Here is an 18,759-nt window from a genome sequence, read left to right on the forward strand (position 1 = left end):
TCACAAGAGAGTTCCGGGTATCCTAGCGGGTTGCGGAGAGCGCTGCGGGACGGCGAAAACCGTCTACGAAAACTTCCTAATAGCTTACTACAAGTAGCCACATTCTTTGGAGCGCCAACTGCGTGATGGTGCAGGTTTTAGAAAGCGAATGGCGGCGCACAGCAGAAGATTGAACTCGTTGACGCCATTTCGTTCCAGCGGACTGTGCTTTGTCATTTGTTTTGGTTGTTTTTACTTGTTAAAGGAAGCATCAAGGGACTTTAGATTGAGGGGGAGAAGGGGCTCTTTCGTTACCACTCCGGCCTGCATTAATAACGCCGCATATACGGTGCAAATGTCCGGCACGTTAAGCTCACATTCTCCGACGACTGCTTTCGGGAGAGATGCGGCACTAACAATAAACGTTACATCGTTTATTGTTAGTATTTGTACGTTCACTGTGCTTTGCGCTCTACTGAAGAAGATAACGTAAACATTATGACGTGAACACGCCCCAAGGTCTGTGGGTCAGTCCACACACCTTGTGTTGGGTAAACGCCAAAGTGTGGGGACAACAGACGGGTCAGAGCGCCCTCTGTAGTTCCATCTCCTCGCCAATAGTTATGTGTTGTTATTCTATTAGTAGCGTTATTCCGTTATATCTGGTCTCAAAACATAGGCCACGAAAACACCGACGCTCATGTAGAATAAACACGTGCACTTCAAGACACTGCTAGTGAGAAACAGAACAGCGGCGTATATTTTTTTTATTAATACAAAGTAGTGATTACGAGTACACAAAACGTTACGGGCCCCAAGCTGGCGCCTCAGACAACTGAGCTTCGACAGAGTACTTTTAATGGCAGCCTATCAGACGGAACCGAGCATATAGCCGCAGTCAAAACTTTCAAAATTTCCCACACTTAAGGTGACCCGGGAAAAAACAGGAAAAGAAGTTGGGGCTCCAATCCACGCTGTGAAGGTGGTTGGTCAGCGAAGCTGTAGTTCCACCTGCAACGATTGCCTACTGCACTATACGAAATGCCGCCGCCGGTCGCAGCCCGCCGCTGCTGGTCGTATTGCCGTTTCTTTCCCTTTGACGCTCCTAGTATTCACGCTGCTCCTCGGGAGTCCTAACTCTGCGTGGCGTATTCATCGCGGTGCTGCAGCAACAATGAAATCGGTTGCTATACTGCGTTTCATCTTACGTTTAAGGGCAGCGGATGTTACGAGCCATCGGAGGCCGTGTAAGTTTCACGTGACCTTACGAGAGATGGCACAACGACGCTCGGAAATCGTATCACTGGCCACGTCCACAGAACGGGATTGGTTTATGTTATGTTCAACGCTACGTTGTCGGTGAACATACATAAATTCGCGCAATATTATATTTGTCAGAAAATACATAGAAAAAGGGCGCCCCATGCGTCTGGCTCCGGGCCGCTCCAAACCTCAAGTGTTCAGTGCTCTCACGAGCGCCGATCCCTCAAGGAGCATGTTCTCCGAAGCCAGCGGATGTTCTTTTTGCATCATAGGGAGAAAACAATCTTGAACGTAACCCGAGCTGCACCAGCTGTGAGCGCTCTCGTCCGTTCTCCGCGTTTTCGTTCTTGGGATGCGCGTTGGCATAAGCCCTCAACACAGGTACATCACTCACAGACACAACACCTTGCCTCTTCTTTAGACGGCTTCTCGGGTTGTGCTGCTCCATACCGATCCGGGGGTCGCGTGTGTCGTTGCGGTCTGGGTGTCAAACGTGTCGCAGGTGGCCCTGCTGTGTTGTCGTCAGTTGCTGTACTGCTGGTGCAGGGTTGTGTTGTCTCGTCTGTCATTGGAATGACCAAAGATTCTGCGGATGTAGACGGCAGGCAGCAATCCTCTTCGGGTATCGCCGCTTCACTTTTTCGCATGTAGTCAGTGTGGCGCCTCAGTATTCCGCCGTTCGTCTTTACAAGCCATGAACGATTACCAAGCCTTTCTGTAACGATTCCAGGTATCCAGGATGGTTTCCCTGAAAAGTTTCTCACGAAGACAGTACGGTCAATTGCAATGCCTCGTGAACTCTCCGAATGTTCCTTAAGCTTTTCACCTTGCTGGTCACTTGGCTTCAAGCGAGTTATGGCGGTCTGCAGTTCACGGCAAAACATCAACATTGCTGGGGTCTTGTTCGTTACTGAACTGTCCGTGGTATGCTGCTTTAGCAGGAACCGTGACAGCCTGCATTGCAGCGTTTCAGCCTGATTTTTGGTCAGTGCTTGTTTCGTCTCGTCCACCATCCTCTATGCTTGACCGTTCCTACCTGGATGGTTCGGGGCGCTGGTGACGTGTTTAATCCCGTTGTTCTTAAAGAGCTGCTGAGTTTCCTGAGAAACGAAAGAAGTCGCGTTGTCCGTTACGACCTTCTGTGGCACTCCAAAGGTTGCATAGATATTTCGCAGTTCTTGAATTAATGACGACGACTGTATGTTCGTCATTTGGCGTACTTCGAGCCACTCGCTGTAGGAGTCAACCACAATCAACAACATCCTTCCTTCGAGTGGTCCAGCGAAGTCCAGGTGAAGTACTTCCCAGGGTCCTGTTGCTCGATGCCACTCCGGAGAAGTTGCGCTGGGTGGTGCTCGCTGGTGTTGTTGACATAGGGTGCACGTGTTTGCCGTGTATTCGAGGTCTTTGTCCAGTCCGGGCCACCAGAAGTACCCGCGAGCGCATGCTTTCATAGCAACAAGGCCTCTGTGGCCGGCATGCGCAAGCGTCAAAGTGTCTGGTTGTGCTGCTCTGGGGATGATGACCCTAGAACCACGAATTAGGCAACCCTGTTTGTTGATAATTCCGTGAATATCCTAGAGTAGGGGATAAATTTATCCCTTTTTAACTTATGGAGTGTACCTTGTTGGACAGCCTTGTATATCTGCGACAGCACTGGGTCCTGTTGAGTAAGTTCTGCGATTCGCTGCAATGACGGTTGCGGAACCGAGTTGCGTGCCAAGATGAGTACATCTCCGGGTGGCCGAGGTTCATCCTCATTTTCTATGAGTGATGTGCCTGTGTTTAGGGTACACCGTGTTTTAGGGCTTATGCCAACACGCATCCAAAGAACGAGAACGCGGAGAACGGACGAGCGCACACACAGCTGGTGCAGCTCGGGTTGCGTTCAAGGTTGTTTTCATCCTATGATGCAAAAATAACATCTGCTGGCTTCGCAGAACGTGCTCCTCGGGGGATTGGCGCTTGTGAGAACACCGAACACTTGAGGCTTGGAGCGGCCCGGAGCCAGACGCACCGCGCCCTTTTTCTATGTATTTTCTGGCATATATAACGTTGAACATAACAGTTAAGATAGCTCGCAGCATTCGCTGCGTCCGGACGTAAGGTCGCACGGGGTATAGGATGGTTCTTCTTTTATATATGAAAGGCTGGTGACGTCCCTCCCCACGTCTAAGCTGCCGTCGCCGCGGCAGCAGGCGCCGTGATCATCCAATATGCGGTTCGCACTTCACATGGGAGCTTCGAATGACGTCAACCCCTTTCGAAGCCGCTGCAAACCTAATCTTTACAGTTCTTTACCGGAACGCATGGAAGGATGTCCCTACTGGCCACAGGTGCCTGATCATGCATCATGTGATTTTGATGCTTGTTTAGTGGTTTTATTTATTGAAACGGATACTGAGCAGTATGCTGTACGCCATGATTTCAAAAGGAGATATGCTGTTATGCCTTCAGTTGTTCGCGGGGAGTTCTTTGCTTTACAAAGACGACACAAAAATTTCCTTGGCTGGTATAGGAATACAGTTGCGCTGTATACAATTTTTCGAGATTACGCGCTGTCAGCGGCGGACGTCAGGGGTTGCGAAAAACATACTTATTAGTATAAAAAAAAAAAACCCCGGAAGGCCGGCGATGTGAAAGCGCGGATAACGATTTTGCGTATCTGTCCTTGCGCCTGCTGCACGTATGGTACCTTTAGAGCAGCCCCGCTCCTTCCAAGTGCTCCAAGCCGTCCTAAAATTGACTTTATATAGGTAGTTTTAATGACGCTCACCCAGCTTTCAATAACTAGTCAATTTTAGGTAACCATTTTGTTACTACGTGTTTTTTAATCCCTGTTCTCCTCAGTGGTTGTCTGTTTGTTTCCGAGAAGATATTATTTAATACCCGAACCTTTTAAGCCTGGGTCACTGCTCATACATGATACCAAAAACAGACTGCAGACACGAGTCACGGCAATATCCGTGCTTCGAATGCCGCGTGCCAAGTTATCTCCTTGAACTCATTGCCATGCGGCATTCGAAGCACGAATCTTGCTGTGACTCGTGTTCGAATCTGTATGCAGGAGGCTTTTGTATGATGAACAAGTGGTGTCACCCCGGCTTTAGGGATGTATATCTCATCATCTTCTTTAGATTAAAAAATATATATATATATATATATATTCACCACCGCAGGGGAAAAAAAAAAAAAGAGGCCGCGGGGTTGGCACATTACTCTCCCACACTATGTTGTGTGTTAAGTAGTTGAGAAAAATATAAACGTTTGTGAGCTAGCTTCGTGTTATTCCTCCGTAATTTACACCCAGCATAAACCCAGGCCTTATGATTATTATTATTTCTTTGTTCGTATATTCTCTATTAAAATTTTTCTATAGGAAGAGCAAACGCGGTGTAATTCTGGAATCTTTGTTTATCAGGAGCCCTAGCCGAAGTTTACGAAGCGCGCCGACTGGATTCTTACGACAATGACGCCCCGCTTTTTCCGCTCAAATTCAAACGGCGTGCTCAGCGAACTTTCGGCTCAAACTTTGTGTTTGACGAGACGAAGCGCGAATAAATTATTGACAACCCATCATTAATTAAAATTCGACTCCCTCGCACCAAACTCATCGTTTAGAAACAGGCGTGTTTACCCATTAGATTAGTGGGTGCCCGCGCATGCGCAGGAACCAGTTTTTTTTTTTTTTTTTTTATATAACTTTTGCGCATGCTCAGCTTTCGACCGCCCTCCGCAGGAGGCGTCCGCCATTAAATTGCTTTCAATGATTTGTGATGGACACTCTCTACAATCTAGGCTCTCTCCCCACGCGCAAAGGGCGGGTGATGAAAGGGAGGTGGTTGATAGATTCGGCCCCATTGTCCATAGGATAACTTTTTCTGAAGCTTGAACCGATAAACAACTTGCGTTTTGTGTGTCTGTGTTTTTACCTTGCGGTGAATTAGCACGGCTGGCGCAATGTGTTTTTGCTAATTCGTGCTTTATCTTATGTATATGAAAATTATGTGACGATTTTGGGAGGCTCTATTCATCCTCCCCCTGCATTAACGTATGGGGCGCTGCGAGGTACCCGGAAATAAATATATACTGCGGAGGAGTGTAATGAGCGATTTTTGCATCTTTTGCAATTTTAACTTTAACAACGATAGTTTAGAGACATACAAAATCAACTCGTCCTGTTTCCAATTGCAGTCAGATTATTGTACTTCCTGATTCACCATGAAGGCATCTGTACTCGCAATGTTGGTTCTCGTCAGTGGTAAGTTGCACACAAACTTTGCAATGATAATAAAAAACACTGCCACTTGAAAATGACATAAAAATGCACTACTTCAAATATTGCAGGATTTGTAAGCTACTGCTCCAGTCAATCTTGTGAGTGTTAAAGTTTTGAAGTTAATATTTATATTTTTTTTTATTTGTTGCTATGATTTTGCTTTTACATTTTAGGACTCGCTAGACCAGGAGTGGCCAGGCTGACCCGGCCTAAGAGCCGCAAACAGAACCACGAAACTTCTAAGAGCGGCGGGGGGGGGGGGGGGGGGGGGGGGCAAACTTTTGTTTAGGGCTAAAAAAAATCTCGGACTACTTCTAATTTGTCCGAGGCAAAAGCGGTCCAACTGTACGTAAGGTAGCAGTTGCACAAGACTAACAAACCGCAAGCTGTCTTTCGATATCAAAACGCGTTCCATTCCTCTACTTGGGGAAGTATTCCTATGACCGGGAGGGAGGCGAGGAAGTGGAAGAGGGGGGGGGGGGGTAACACGTGAAGAGCCGCAGCTTGGCCGCCCCTGCTCTAGAGCTTATTGCAATAGTTTCAAAAGGGTATACACCCGGAAGGCCACATTAAAAGCACATTACAAAACAGGCAATTCAACAAAAGTCTTCGAACTATACTTTTCCAAAAGCTATTAGAGACCATAATTTTTGTGCCCAGTCCTAAAATCATTTACCAAAAACACAAAAAGTGATTCATGAATATCTCAAAGCCCGCTAGCATTCAGAAAGTGTTTAAATCGTCTTAGCCTCTATTTGTAACCGTCGTCATTACTGTAATTTCGTCATTACCTATAAACTGAACACTTAAAACGCCAATTTGTTCTGTGTTTCAGGAGAAACCTTAAATTGTCTTCATTTGGCCTCCAGGATCACGAATATCGAGATTATGTTACAATTGTGTGCACGGAAGCTGCAGAAAATCATTTTTAAAGTCCGAGTGTCCTTCCCGGAGTGTGACGTCCTATTAAGGGTTTTCAGAATCTCCGGTTTTGCGCAACTTGAGCGCCTATAAAGCGATGCACGCGCACTCTTGCTCTTCACAAGAGGAACAAAAAAGACGTCACGACAGCTGCCAGTGCGGGGAAATATACTTGGCGCTGCCCACACGAGCGACACGCGCTTGGTGGCCGCAGTGTTCTCGTATGACGTAACAACTAGTTGGATGTCTTGCGTGTTATCTGCGTTTAGTTATATCTTCGGGAAGGACGAATGTGATATTCGGATTCACGGGACAAAAATACTTTAGAGTTCACCTCTAACTCAACTTTAATGACACTTTTCATCTTTTCTTATCTAAGCCTCATAAGCACCTGGAAAAGTCAGCCGCCAAATAATTGACATCCCTCAACAGGAAACAAAAAAACAAATCAGAGATATAATGGTCAAGCGCCTTGTACGTATGATAAAAAAAAAAAAAACTTCTGGGTAGAGGTGCTACCTCCTCACAGATGCCACTACATAACACGCTGAAGACACTTAAACTACTTAAATGTAGGAATGCGAAAGCATTTAACACCCGCGGGTGAAATGTTTTCGCTTTATTTTATGTTTCGGTAGGCGACATCAAGCTCCGCCACCACGCAGGCGCGCCGCCCCCGCCGTCTTCACAGCTTCCGTGACGAAGCAACCGCGTTGCTGTGCTTTTCTTTGTGTTTTATTTCTGAGGCGCGTCCGTTTAGACCTTGAGCGGCGCGTGCTCTATGACATACTTTTATGCCCATCTTTTGGGCACAACACCGACACTTTTTCGCGTACTGTGGCATATAAGGCTTTCGCCTTTAAAGACAATCACTGAAATTGATCTTCTGCAGGGCGGAGCAAACAGCTTGGGGTTGCCGGTTGCCCGGGAGATCCTCTTACTTGTCATCTGTCCTGCCTTCAAGTTGGCAATTCGAGCGATAAAGGCGTTTGCGACGATGACACATGCACATGTAAATACAAATTTCAATTACTCGCAAAAACAAATATTCCTACAGATTCTTTGCTAGATAACTAATTAGAGAGATTACAGTGGGCATGTATAGTGTGTGAGTTTAAAATGTGTGCCATAAAAGTCAACGTGCACCCACAAAAGCCGCGGAGCAATCTCTGTGTCAGTGGGATACAGGCGCACCTCACGAAGTAACGATTACACCAGTGCAAGCCATTACAGCGAGCGTTCACGTAGAAAATCGACCGGATGGGAAATCAAAACCGAAGTTAAAGGGACCATGCAACGGTATTAACGTATCAAGAATTCGGGGCCTATAATTTTTAACCTGTATTCCAAGGTTAAATAAAACACTTTACTTCCCCCGAAATATGGCTATTCCACTAACTACTTGAAAATATTAAAACTGTGTTTTTCCGGCCTGCAGTCACACGGTCATCGAACCTAGAGGGAGCGACCGGCGTGACTTTGGCGTGACGTTGGCGTGAAGTCAAATGGGTATCGTGTAATACAATGTCAAGTTGTGCAATCACCTTCTTAACATCAGACTAATTGTTAGTAATCTTGTCATGTCGACATAAACAAATGTGTCGAAAGTGTCGTATCATCCACACAATTTTACTACCCGTAGTTTGTGAGGCGTCATCCATCGCAGGTCAAAAAAACCATCTCTGCTCCGCGGCTGTGCCTGGCGTGTGAAACAAGCAAAGGAGATGCCTGCACTTCTGTTGCTTTCGTTTTCTAGTCTTTAGATTGACTGCGTTCCACCGCAGTGCACGTCGCCAATATAGGCCTAGCGGGTGCACGTTGTTGCTTTGTGTCCGAAACGTTCTTCGGGCAGCCTTCACCTACAGGATCGGGGAAGAATCAACGGGTATCACATTGCACTCCGTGATCAACTTCTCCGATCTGAGCGGAGTGGGGATCGGAACAATGGACACCGGACTATAGTCGGATGCAACCTAAGGACAATCTTTTAGCTCCACCCACAAGCGCATTGCGCCCATCTGAAGTGCCTCCGCCGTCGAGAAAGTAGTTCGCTAGCAACGTTGCTTTTTCTTCCTCCAGGAAACCTGTCTTAAACTACTACAATATTTATTTAATTCATTCAGGACATTTAAATAAGTTAGAATACGTTTTTGTCAACGAAATAGCTGTTTAGTAAAGAAAGAAAGAAATTCATGTCTAATGTACCGTCTTCCCAATTTATTTTCTGTCCAAGATACTGTCTAACATACCGTCTAACATACCTCTCAGCAGTGCTAAGCCTCGCGCCCGCTTCGAAATTTTGGTTGGCGATAGCGTCGCTGGATTCTCACGTTGTCGCGCAAAAACTGCTGCAAACGCAAGCCGATACCATCAAGATTTCGTGGCGTAACCTCGGGCACGTAAAACACGGTGCAAAAAAGCAGAATAATTGTCACGAGAAACTATAGCATCGCGTTGCTAAGGCCAGCAGCCATGTTGAGCTTTTTTTTTTCAAAAGGATCGCGATTGGTCCACAGAATCGTGACGTCATGAAAACAGTTGGCTGGCGTTTCTCGGCGTAGGATTACATTTTCCTCTGAGAGGCATTTCCGGTTTTTTCTTAGCTTGCAACCGACTATAGTAGTGCTCTGCGTCATGCTCAGATTATTTCGAAGGCAATCTCAGCTACTTTCGCGCAAGAAGTGTGCTTCGCGATGCTTGGAAGATATTGAAAGATGTCCGTTTGAGACTCGAGGTGGTTTCATAGTTTCGGTTGCCTCTCAAGGAGTTGTCCCGCTCATTGTCGCCTCGCTCCCGTTTCGTCGGGTTGCCCGAGTAGGGAACGAGTCCAGGGAACTCGCTATAAACGTGTGTCTCACGCTCGATCTCGCTCAACCCATCACTTCAATACGCCATCTTGGTCATTGGAGGATGAAAAAGAAGGAAGGGAAGAGAGTTTAGACTCCCTGCAGCGAAACCGGAGAAGCTCTCAGCGTGACCGGAAACTTTCCTCTTCATTGGACTTCACAACCGCCTGACAGCCACATTACCTGGAAGGCGGTGTACAAGTTAAAACTGGTCGGAGTGGGCTGCCTCGGCCACATTATTCAATCTACTGTTATTTTGAAATAAAAACAAACTATAGCAGGCATCAAAAAACTATCTTTTTTTAAAATATTTGACAGGTGGTAGGGACTAAGTCCCACACCTATCAACCAGAAGTTCGAAAATTGTTACACACCCCTTTTAATCCTGCCGCGAAGGTCTTCGCTCACCATGCACCCCAATTGTGGCACTCTAAACGCAAAACAGGCAATGTTTAAAAGGAAATAAATTATTACAAATCGGCCCTTGGTGATGCCCCTCAAGATTCGATGGCATATGTCTTCTAGGCTTTAGTCTCTAGGGTCATCGTCGCTCTGCGGAAGCTCAGTCCACGTGTGTAGATAATCTAGACTTGAAGGCGACTGGGAGGCTTTTGGCAGATTCGACAAACGTAGAGTTGACCACGTTGTGCTAGGTGCGGTGTTTAAAAGTGAAAACACTGTTCGAGGACACCCTATGGTCGTTGAATGCTCAAGGAACAGGCACCGTACAGCTATATACCTTGGCTGTTAATCAAGGAAGCACGTAGGTTCCGCGTGTGTAGGAGCGACGTAAATCTAATTATAATTTTTGTTTGTATTTCTACCGTAAACCATGCACGTTGAAGGTGCTCCATTTTTTTTTTATACGCGCAAACCGTAGTAATTCTTGGCATAAAGTTTTTCAGAGGGCGTTAAGGTTTAAAGTTTTTTTTCTTTACCGAGTGGATAATTTGGTGGTTTATACAGCAGACCCATGCACATAACTTAGTTTTCGACATTATGCATGCATTAATTTTTTTTTTTTTTAAGGTTTCGCGCTTGGAAGAGAGACAATAAAGCAGTTAAATCTGCCTATTCACGCTCTCGTTTCACTTCAAAAGCTATGGAATCAATGCTCCGCGAATCTGAGGGAGAGGAGGCGACGAGAGCGTGTGGGGACGTCAGCACGCCGAGCTCTGGTTGGAATCATTAATAGGTAGGCCTAACACAAGCTGCCTTTGTCTCCAATGCACTCGTCGAACGAGTTCGAAAGCGAGATCCAAACGACGGACGCCGGCGTTCCGCCTCCTAACGCATTCGACGAGTGCACTGGAGACAGAGGCAGCTAGCTTCAGGTCTACCCACTAATCGTTCCAATCAGAGCTCTGCATTCTGATGTCCCCTCGCACTCCCGTCTCCTCCTCTCCCTCACTCTTTCTGCGATCAAGCTTTCATATTTGAGGGACAGACCGAGACAGAATTGAAGGCACCGATTTGTTAGGGACGTTTATTTTCCAAAATGGATTTCTCGTTGGAAACTGAATTCTATACTCCAGCCACTGACGCTTCAGAAACGCCGGGCTTGGGGAGTTCCCACCATCTTATCATCTCTTCACAGCCAATCAAACTACGGCACTGGCCGATAATCACGTCAGAAAACAAAACAGGAAGCACTGAGCGTCAACATAATCAACGACATCCGGCGTGTCTTAACCTCTCAGTGCCTATAGCAATATGCGAAATGCCGTCTTTGAGTTTACTCTCGTGCAGAACACGGAGACCGCCAATGACGTAGAACGATACAGGCCTTCGAGCGTACGGCGTTACTCGGAATGCTATTAGTTTACAGAGAGAAGGCAATTTGTGCAGGGGCGATGGACACGGCGTTCGATCTGCCCATGGTCCCTGCGGACATGCGTTCTTTGTATGCCAATAACCTTCTCGGCGTCCGTCATTCACTCATATATCCTTTAATATTTGCCGTGATGGGCCTTCCTTGTGTTTTGCATAAAAGTAAACTCACAATCTATTTTATTTCAGAGTGTAATGTGAAGTGTATATTTAACGCTTCTGTTCCGTGTGAGTTTAATTATGGCAAACCATATATAGATTTTCTAGTCTTTAATTAAGAAACACAGGGCGTGTCTTCTTATGTCGCCGCTTGATGCTTCGCAGGAAATACGCAATTTCGTTAAACGGGAAACAACAATCAGGCGATCGGGACTCGCCGCATTTTGTTTTCTTTAAGCTGAGTAGAAGTCTTCAAAAATAATTTCTGAAAAGGCTTATTTCGGTTTTTTTAATGGTCCTGAAGTGTTAGCCGGTTACTGCCTTTTCAATGCACTCATATTCTGAAATTGGAAAGTGTCATGATTTATCTGTAAGAAGGTATACAAGATGTAAGTACTGATGCTGATCTCTCACTTTCTAGGTATCCATGTGGGTTGCCCGAATAATCCCCAGGGATGCCAATATGTGTGCTCCAAAAACGAAGTTAGCAAACGCTACAGATGCGGCGGCTACAAGAACCAATTCTGTAGATGCTTTGAATAGTGATATCTCATCAACAATTGACGGGCAATGTGCAATATTAGTACAACTGCAAGAGTGCTTTCCCCATACAGGAGGGGACCCCATCTTTTCCTGCAGTGCTGGTCGAAGTTTATCATTTTATTCAGCTTGACGGGAGGGATTACCTAAAACATTACGTCGACAAAAATAAAGTTGCGCAACTACAATCTGTACCTGCGGGGTCCAAAATATAAAAACCGGCTCGAGTCAACTTCGTACCATTATTGCATGTAGCCCCTCAAAGTCTTCATGCAGGCGTGGCCTGTAATGAAAAAGAAAATGAATAAAACGTACAATTCTTCACGAAATCAGTTTCTTGCGATTATTCTTCGTTTCAAGGTGGTTAAATATTTAGAATATGCACACGATGCAAGACACGCGCCCTACTCACGATCTCCCAAATTGGCGCCTCCTAGAAGCTCTTTAGTGGAACTGTCTATGGGCGTCCAGTAATAACCAGGAGGCTCCACTACTCGTTGAAGAACTGGGCCGTTTCACGCCATGTTTTGGCACTTTTTGGGCGGTTACCCGCTCTCCACCCCATGCTTACACCAGTGTGATGAGAGCATCTGGCCACTCAGTTGTTCGTTGGTTGCAAGTTAAGGCCATATGTCGGAATTGGTTGTCACTGCTGCGCCGGTTGCTATACTCCCGTCACGTGGCATTGCGTTTATCTTGGAACTTTCGTGCTGGAAGCCCGTACCCAGTACGACAGAACCTGAAAATATCTGGAATTGTCACCAAAAAGAAAAGGTTCCAGTTCGAAATGTTTTAACTTTCGAATCCCTCAGACGTACAAATACGCGAAGCAGGCAGCTTCGAAGTTTTAGAAAGTTCGTGTTCGACGGTTTCCTATACCATCAAAGTTCAAGTGGCAAACATTCGGAAAATCCGAAGATTGTTCTAGTTCAGAAGCTGAAAGTTCATTCTAAAACTTTAAGAGCTTATCTTAAAAAATTGCTATTTGAGTTCCTCCGATCTACGGAGAATTTTTACACCTGGGTCCCTGCTACACAAATGTTTGTTTTGCCTGTAAATTTTGTCACAGTGCTAACACCAGCGGCCTTGAGCGTCATCAACAAACACCATCAGAATCTTTGTTGTGGCGAGCAGTATGTTTTACTTGTGGTACGCGTGATAATTATAGTCATTGTTAAAGAATGAGATTCGCCCTGTATGTCATTTTTTACTGTCTCAAGTAAAAGTGACATACCCAAGTTCAGAAAAACAAATTCGCAGCTCCTTCCTGGCTAAAATCGCCATATCCTCGATAGTAACGCAGCGAAGATCAGCACTGTAAAATTGTTATAACGAAAATCGCGGAACAAACTCTTGGTGCATATATGTGCTGCTGCTACATTAGTTATTTTTCTATTTCTGTCATTGAAAGATATATCGTTTAATGATGTAAAAGCCTGATATACTGTGCCCTAAAGCAAAAAGAGGAGGCATCCTTTTTTCTATGGGCTTTTGATCGTAGTTTGGTATTAGGTGCCTGCCATTTTGCTTCAAATTTGTCAACAACTGGCGTCGAATCCAGCAATAAAGTCTAATAATACCGTTCAAAGTAAAAAAACAAAACAGGCCCATTCTTTATTAATCTGATAAACCATTGGACCACTATGACCGGGGGACCACTATAAGCTGTGCCGTGGGTGCATTTTGTGTGCGTTATGATTTGTTACGCTGTGTTTATTTATATTATTTTTATTTATTTATTTGTTTCAAATACCCTCAAGGTAATTACATCAAAGATGGGAGAGAGCTGTAAAATATTAACCTTAAAGTGCATATATTAATAATAGCACGTTTAAACAAAACAATATCAGTGATGTTGGCATGAAGGTGGGAAGGTAGTTCCAGTCTATCGATGTTTGAGGCACGAAATACTCTTGAAATTGTGAAGTCCTACAATTTGGAATACCAACCTCATGGACATGATCTATGTTAGCCGGTATGTAGAGTGGTGGAGTAATTAGTTTATAACGAACGGTGATATTTTGATTATATATTTTATGAAAAAGACACAAACGAGTGATTTTTCTGCGGTGAATTAGTAACGGCAAACCTAAAGTGTTTTTTCATGGCAGAAACGCTGGCAGTGCAATAATAGTCGATATGAAACAAGCTGAGGGGTTTATAATGAATTCAATAAGAACAATTAGTGAAGAGTGTGAGGGGTCCCACACAGCAGCAGCATATTCTAATTTTGGACTGATTATGGTTTTGTAAACTTTAACGGAAGATAGAAGCAGAAGGAAATTTATTTTTAAATGTCCTAGCATACGGTTGGCACTGTTAGATATGTATTTAATATGCACCTTCCAAGAAAGGTTACACGTTAAATGAACACCAAGATATTTGTAAACAGACTTTGAAGCGAGAGGATTACTGACAAGATGATAGTATGATACACCGTTTGAGCGCGTGACACTTTCAGCAATTTACATTTGTCAGTGTTTGGTTTTGTTAACCACTGGTTACTCCACAGTGATATATTATTAAGGTCAGATTGTAGCAGAATAGTCTCAGATATGTCTTTCGTATTCCGGTATATTACGCAATCGTCAGCGGAGAGGCTAACATAAAAAAAAAAGTTCTGCACCAAGTCATTCATGTAAATATGAAAGAAGAGCGTCCAAGCGCTGAGCCCTGTGGGGCACGTGAGGTGACTGGAACAGTACAATAATTCATATTCTTAGCAGTAACGAAATGTAGTTGGTTAGTTAAAAAGGCATGAATCCAATTTATAATACAGAAATCAATGCTACGTGATTGTCATTTATGAAGAAGGAACTTATGGAAAACTTCGTAAAAGGCTTTTGAAAAATCGTAACATACAAGATCAGTTTCATAATTATTAGCAAGAAAATGGTGGAGATCATGCGTGAAGGGGTAACTGCGTCTCACATTAAATGGTTTTAAAGCCTCGTTGTGGACTTGTGGAGTCGTTAGGTTCAAGATAATTTACAAAACTGCGAATAAATGACGTGTACTAATATTTTACATGGCAGACTTGTTAAAGATGTTGGTCGATATTTAGATGGGTTTTGTTTTTTTCCAGATTTGTGTAAAGGGCCCCCTTCCAAACCACCCAATCACTTAGGACTGCGCAATAAATAAAAGACTACATATAGAGTTTTGAGAGAATTATTGAACAATGCATACTACAATTTTTAAAAAAAACTTACTATGCATCCCATCTATTCGAGCGCATGATGAAAGCTTGATATTTTTTAATAATGCCAGCCACACCAATCACGGCAACTGCTACTGAGCTCATAGACAAAAAAGCAGGAAACGACAATACCGGTACTTGGTTAACATTAGGGGTTGTACACGACATAATAAAAACATAATATAATACAATTGCACTTTCAGTTGCTGGAATATCTATGCCATGAGATGACTGAAGACCAATGTTAGACTGATCTTTGAAATTAACGACATTCCACAATTTTTTACGATTAGTTGCTAACATGCTATTTAGTGCATGATTATAAAATGTGACTTAGTTTCCGTAAGACCTCCTGTGTATTTCAGATCTGCAGTTTGGTACGCTGTCCATCGTGCATGAGTGGATGATCGTTTGGCAGCTGCGAAAATTACTTTTTTTTAGTTAGCAGACGCCTCAGATTAGCGTTAGCGTGAGTTTCTGTTGCATCGTTTCTTCCTTGATGGAATGTATTTTTCAATTAATATTGCCGCGCGTGTTGCCCAGCGAGCGCGTGGCCGATGGGGTCCACTTCCGGCTGCCAAGCAGAGCGGGCGTGCGATGGATCGCTCGTCAGGAGCGGCGATAACAACCGGCCTTGGCCGGGGTAATTCGGATAAGGGCAATGCCGCCCGGGATGACTCTTTTGTTTTGGCGACGCTTTCAACAGGGGAAATAATGAAGAACAGCGTAGGTGCTGCATTGTGACACCGGTGCACGGCCTTACAAGGCAAAAGATTTCGTGACTCCTTTAACCCAGGTGGGGTGCTGCAAGACTTGACCGGTCTGGGGGTGTATCAGATGGGTCATGTCTGGCTCGCCAAGATGAATATTTCGGAGGTCAAGAGGAAGCTGCTTCATTCGAGTGAACTTCCGGTCAAAAGTCGGAGCCGCCTAGTGATCGGCCCATATACCGGCGGGATATCAAGGTGAAACTTCCCTGGGTTACCTTCGACGTACCCTTACACCGTCTGTCGCGCCTTCGAGCCGTTCGACGGGTTGAGGGACGTCGTCCGGGAGGTTCGAAAGCTTGACGGGCTCGTCGGCGTTGAATCTACGACGCTGACTGTCGCCTTGACCCTCCGCCAATGGCTGGAAAAGTTGCTTCACCAGCTCCGTTTCTCTGGCGGCTCAGTTCCGGTGGTGGTCCCCGGGCGCTCGCCCATCTGCCTCCGTTGCGGCGCACGGGTCACTTTCGGAGCGACTGTAGGGTGCCCTAATGCTCTGAGTGCCAAGGTTTCGGGCACGAAAAAAGGGACTGTGTCAAGATGTACGCTCGCGTCACTGGCAGCGACACCGGGCCGGAAATGTCCGAGTTGATATTAGACGAAGACGAGATGAACCGAGCCGGAGCACCGGTGACACCGCCAGTGCGGCTAGAGCCCAGCCAGGCAGCTATCGACAACGGGATTTTAAGCAAGGCGCTGCCGGAAGCGTCTCCTGCACAACCGTCCCCAAAGGCTACTCCCGAGCGGATCCAAGATCCCACGACACTAAGGGGCACTCCAAGGGACCCCGAGGGAACGGATAAGCGCCGAGATCCTGCAGTCTCCAAGCAAGAAAAGGTCCCCAAGAGCATGAAAGTCGACACTACGGGGAAAAAGCGTCGCCTGGACGACACTGTCTCTGCCGATGCGCTTCGAACGGGAATGGCACGGTGAAAAAGAGAAAATAGGACGGCACAAGCCTCAGTTTGTGCCTCCAACTCGGAAACACGAGCCGAGGAAGTGAGAAGTGAGGAAGCCCGGTAGCTTTCGTCTGGCCTCCCTCTAATTTCTTATGATCCTCGAAAGGTCCTTGCGTGTCGGCACTCTGAGCGTACAAGGTTTAAACGCAAGGCGCAAGCATTGTCAGCTGAACCGCCTTTTCGTTGAAAAAGATTTCGATATTGATCCGGTGCAAGAGTCAAAACTACAGGGTGAAACAAGGAGACGGTAGGCTCTTTAAATCGACCGGAAAATTCGGTTTCTTAACCTATCGCGCTACGACTTTGTGCAGCGTTGCCCACAGATGGTGCATTTTTTTTTTGTAAAATTTGCAAAGAGCGAACTTATCTGAGGAAGAAGTAAAGAAAGAAAAAGGCTTAGCTCCTATGGAAACTCAGCGACGCCACCGGTCTTCAAACAACACGGCGCCGTTTCGCACGGGACACAAGAGATGGCGCAACGAACGCCGCCAACGAACGAGCATACGGCGCCGAGAGCCGGCGTATTTAGCAGACAAGGAACTGCAGTTCCTCGTTGTTACCGCGCCTGTTTTTGTTTCTGCGACTGTCGCCGCCTGCGGAACGCGCGTCGCTTTTGAGTCGAAAAGATTGTCTGCTAAAGACGCTGGCTCTCGGCGCCGTATGCCCCGTATGCTCGTTCGTTGCGCCATCTCTTGTGCCCAGTGCGAAACGGCGCCGTGTTGTTTGAAGACCAGTGGCGTCGCTGAGTTTCCATAGGAGCTAAGCCTTTTTCTTTCTTTACTTTTTCCTCAGGTAAGTTCGCTCTTTGCAAATTTAAAAAAAAAATCCACCATCTGTGGGCAACGCTGCACAAGGTCGTAGCGCGATAGGTTAAGAAACCGAATTTTCCGGTCGATGTAAAGAGCCTACCGTCTCCTTATTTCACCCAGTAGAGAGTGGGGTCCACCTATTCAAGTCGAGGTACGACCTGTGTGTCAGTCACGCTGTTGGAACTTCGGGGGGCTGCCTTTTGCTTCTCCGAAAATCCATCGGAACTCTAGAACAAGTAATGGACTTATTTCTATATTACTCAAGCATCATGGAGAATGCTGGGATTAGTGTTCCACGCGCCCCACGCGCTGGCGCTACCAGTAGTAACTTTCCAAAGCAAATACCTAAAACAAATGGCATCTTGCTTGCGTGTTCGTCAATGCTTTATTTTGGCTATTTACTTCGAGTTTTTGATACAGTGAAGGCGTGAGCGTGTGGCGCGTGGAGCACATATTTCTGCATTCTCCTTGATGCTTGGGTAATAAAGCAATAGGTCTTTAGTGTGTGATTTCTTGTTTTCAAGTTACAATTTTAACGTATGGTGAAGTTACGCTCCGAATAAAGTAGAAGATAGATTAGTATTTTTTTTTTTTAACATTAGCCAGTATGTTACGACGGACCGTCTTTTCGTTTATCTGTGTGATTTCAATCGCGTTTGCGCTCCAGGTGACCGATCAAACAGCGCATGGTACGGGGATGCTAGCGCAGCCTTCTTAAGCGAATTGGTCCAGCTAGGCGAATTAGAAGACGTCGCCCACTGTGCTTCAAGTGCGAGCTGCTTACAGTTCACTCACTTCCAAGGAGTGAGTCAAGCGCACTTGGACAGAGCATACGTCTCTCTAGAAATCATCAGCGCCTTTAAGTTTTATTCTGTAGATCATGTTCCTTTCAGTGACCAGCTGCCTTGTTTTTTTTATGCTCAGTTCACCTGAGAATCTACTAAAAAGTTTAATTAAGATTCAGGGAAATTTAATACAAACCTTCTAAGAGATGATCCTTTTTTAAAGGGGGTTCTTGAAAGCCTCGACGATTTGGCTAGCAGAAGAGTGAGAGGCTTCAAAGAAAAATGGGAATTCTTTAAACAAGACTTAAAAATGAGAGCACTTGAACGGTCCAGTATATTGAAACACACAAAAAAAGAAAACGAAACAAGAGAGTAGAGCCAACTGCTACAAAAGTTGCTGCAGGAAGAATGCCGTACGCCCGGCAT

The 18,759-nt window shown here is 45.5% G+C and overlaps 1 protein-coding gene across 2 annotated transcripts in view; it reads left to right on the top strand.

The window, feature by feature from the left end:
• LOC115323444 overlaps positions 1-12,131 on the top strand; it is a 31,835-nt gene extending 19,704 nt beyond the window's left edge. The window contains exons 2-5 of one of the 2 annotated variants that reach the window (XM_040222961.1): positions 5,437-5,503; positions 5,590-5,619; positions 7,335-7,454; positions 11,699-12,131. In XM_040222961.1, the coding sequence (XP_040078895.1) occupies positions 5,464-5,503; positions 5,590-5,619; positions 7,335-7,454; positions 11,699-11,820 (312 nt within the window). In that variant the 5' untranslated portion in view covers positions 5,437-5,463 and the 3' untranslated portion in view covers positions 11,821-12,131. The remainder of the gene's footprint in view (positions 1-5,436; positions 5,504-5,589; positions 5,620-7,334; positions 7,455-11,698) is intronic. The other variant, XM_040222962.1, reaches the window with a different exon arrangement.
• Positions 12,132-18,759: the final 6,628 nt, after the last annotated feature.

The sequence above is a fragment of the Ixodes scapularis genome, unplaced genomic scaffold, assembly GCF_016920785.2.
Source record: "Ixodes scapularis isolate PalLabHiFi unplaced genomic scaffold, ASM1692078v2 PGA_scaffold3__209_contigs__length_174095766, whole genome shotgun sequence".
Lineage (NCBI taxonomy): Eukaryota > Metazoa > Arthropoda > Arachnida > Ixodida > Ixodidae > Ixodes > Ixodes scapularis.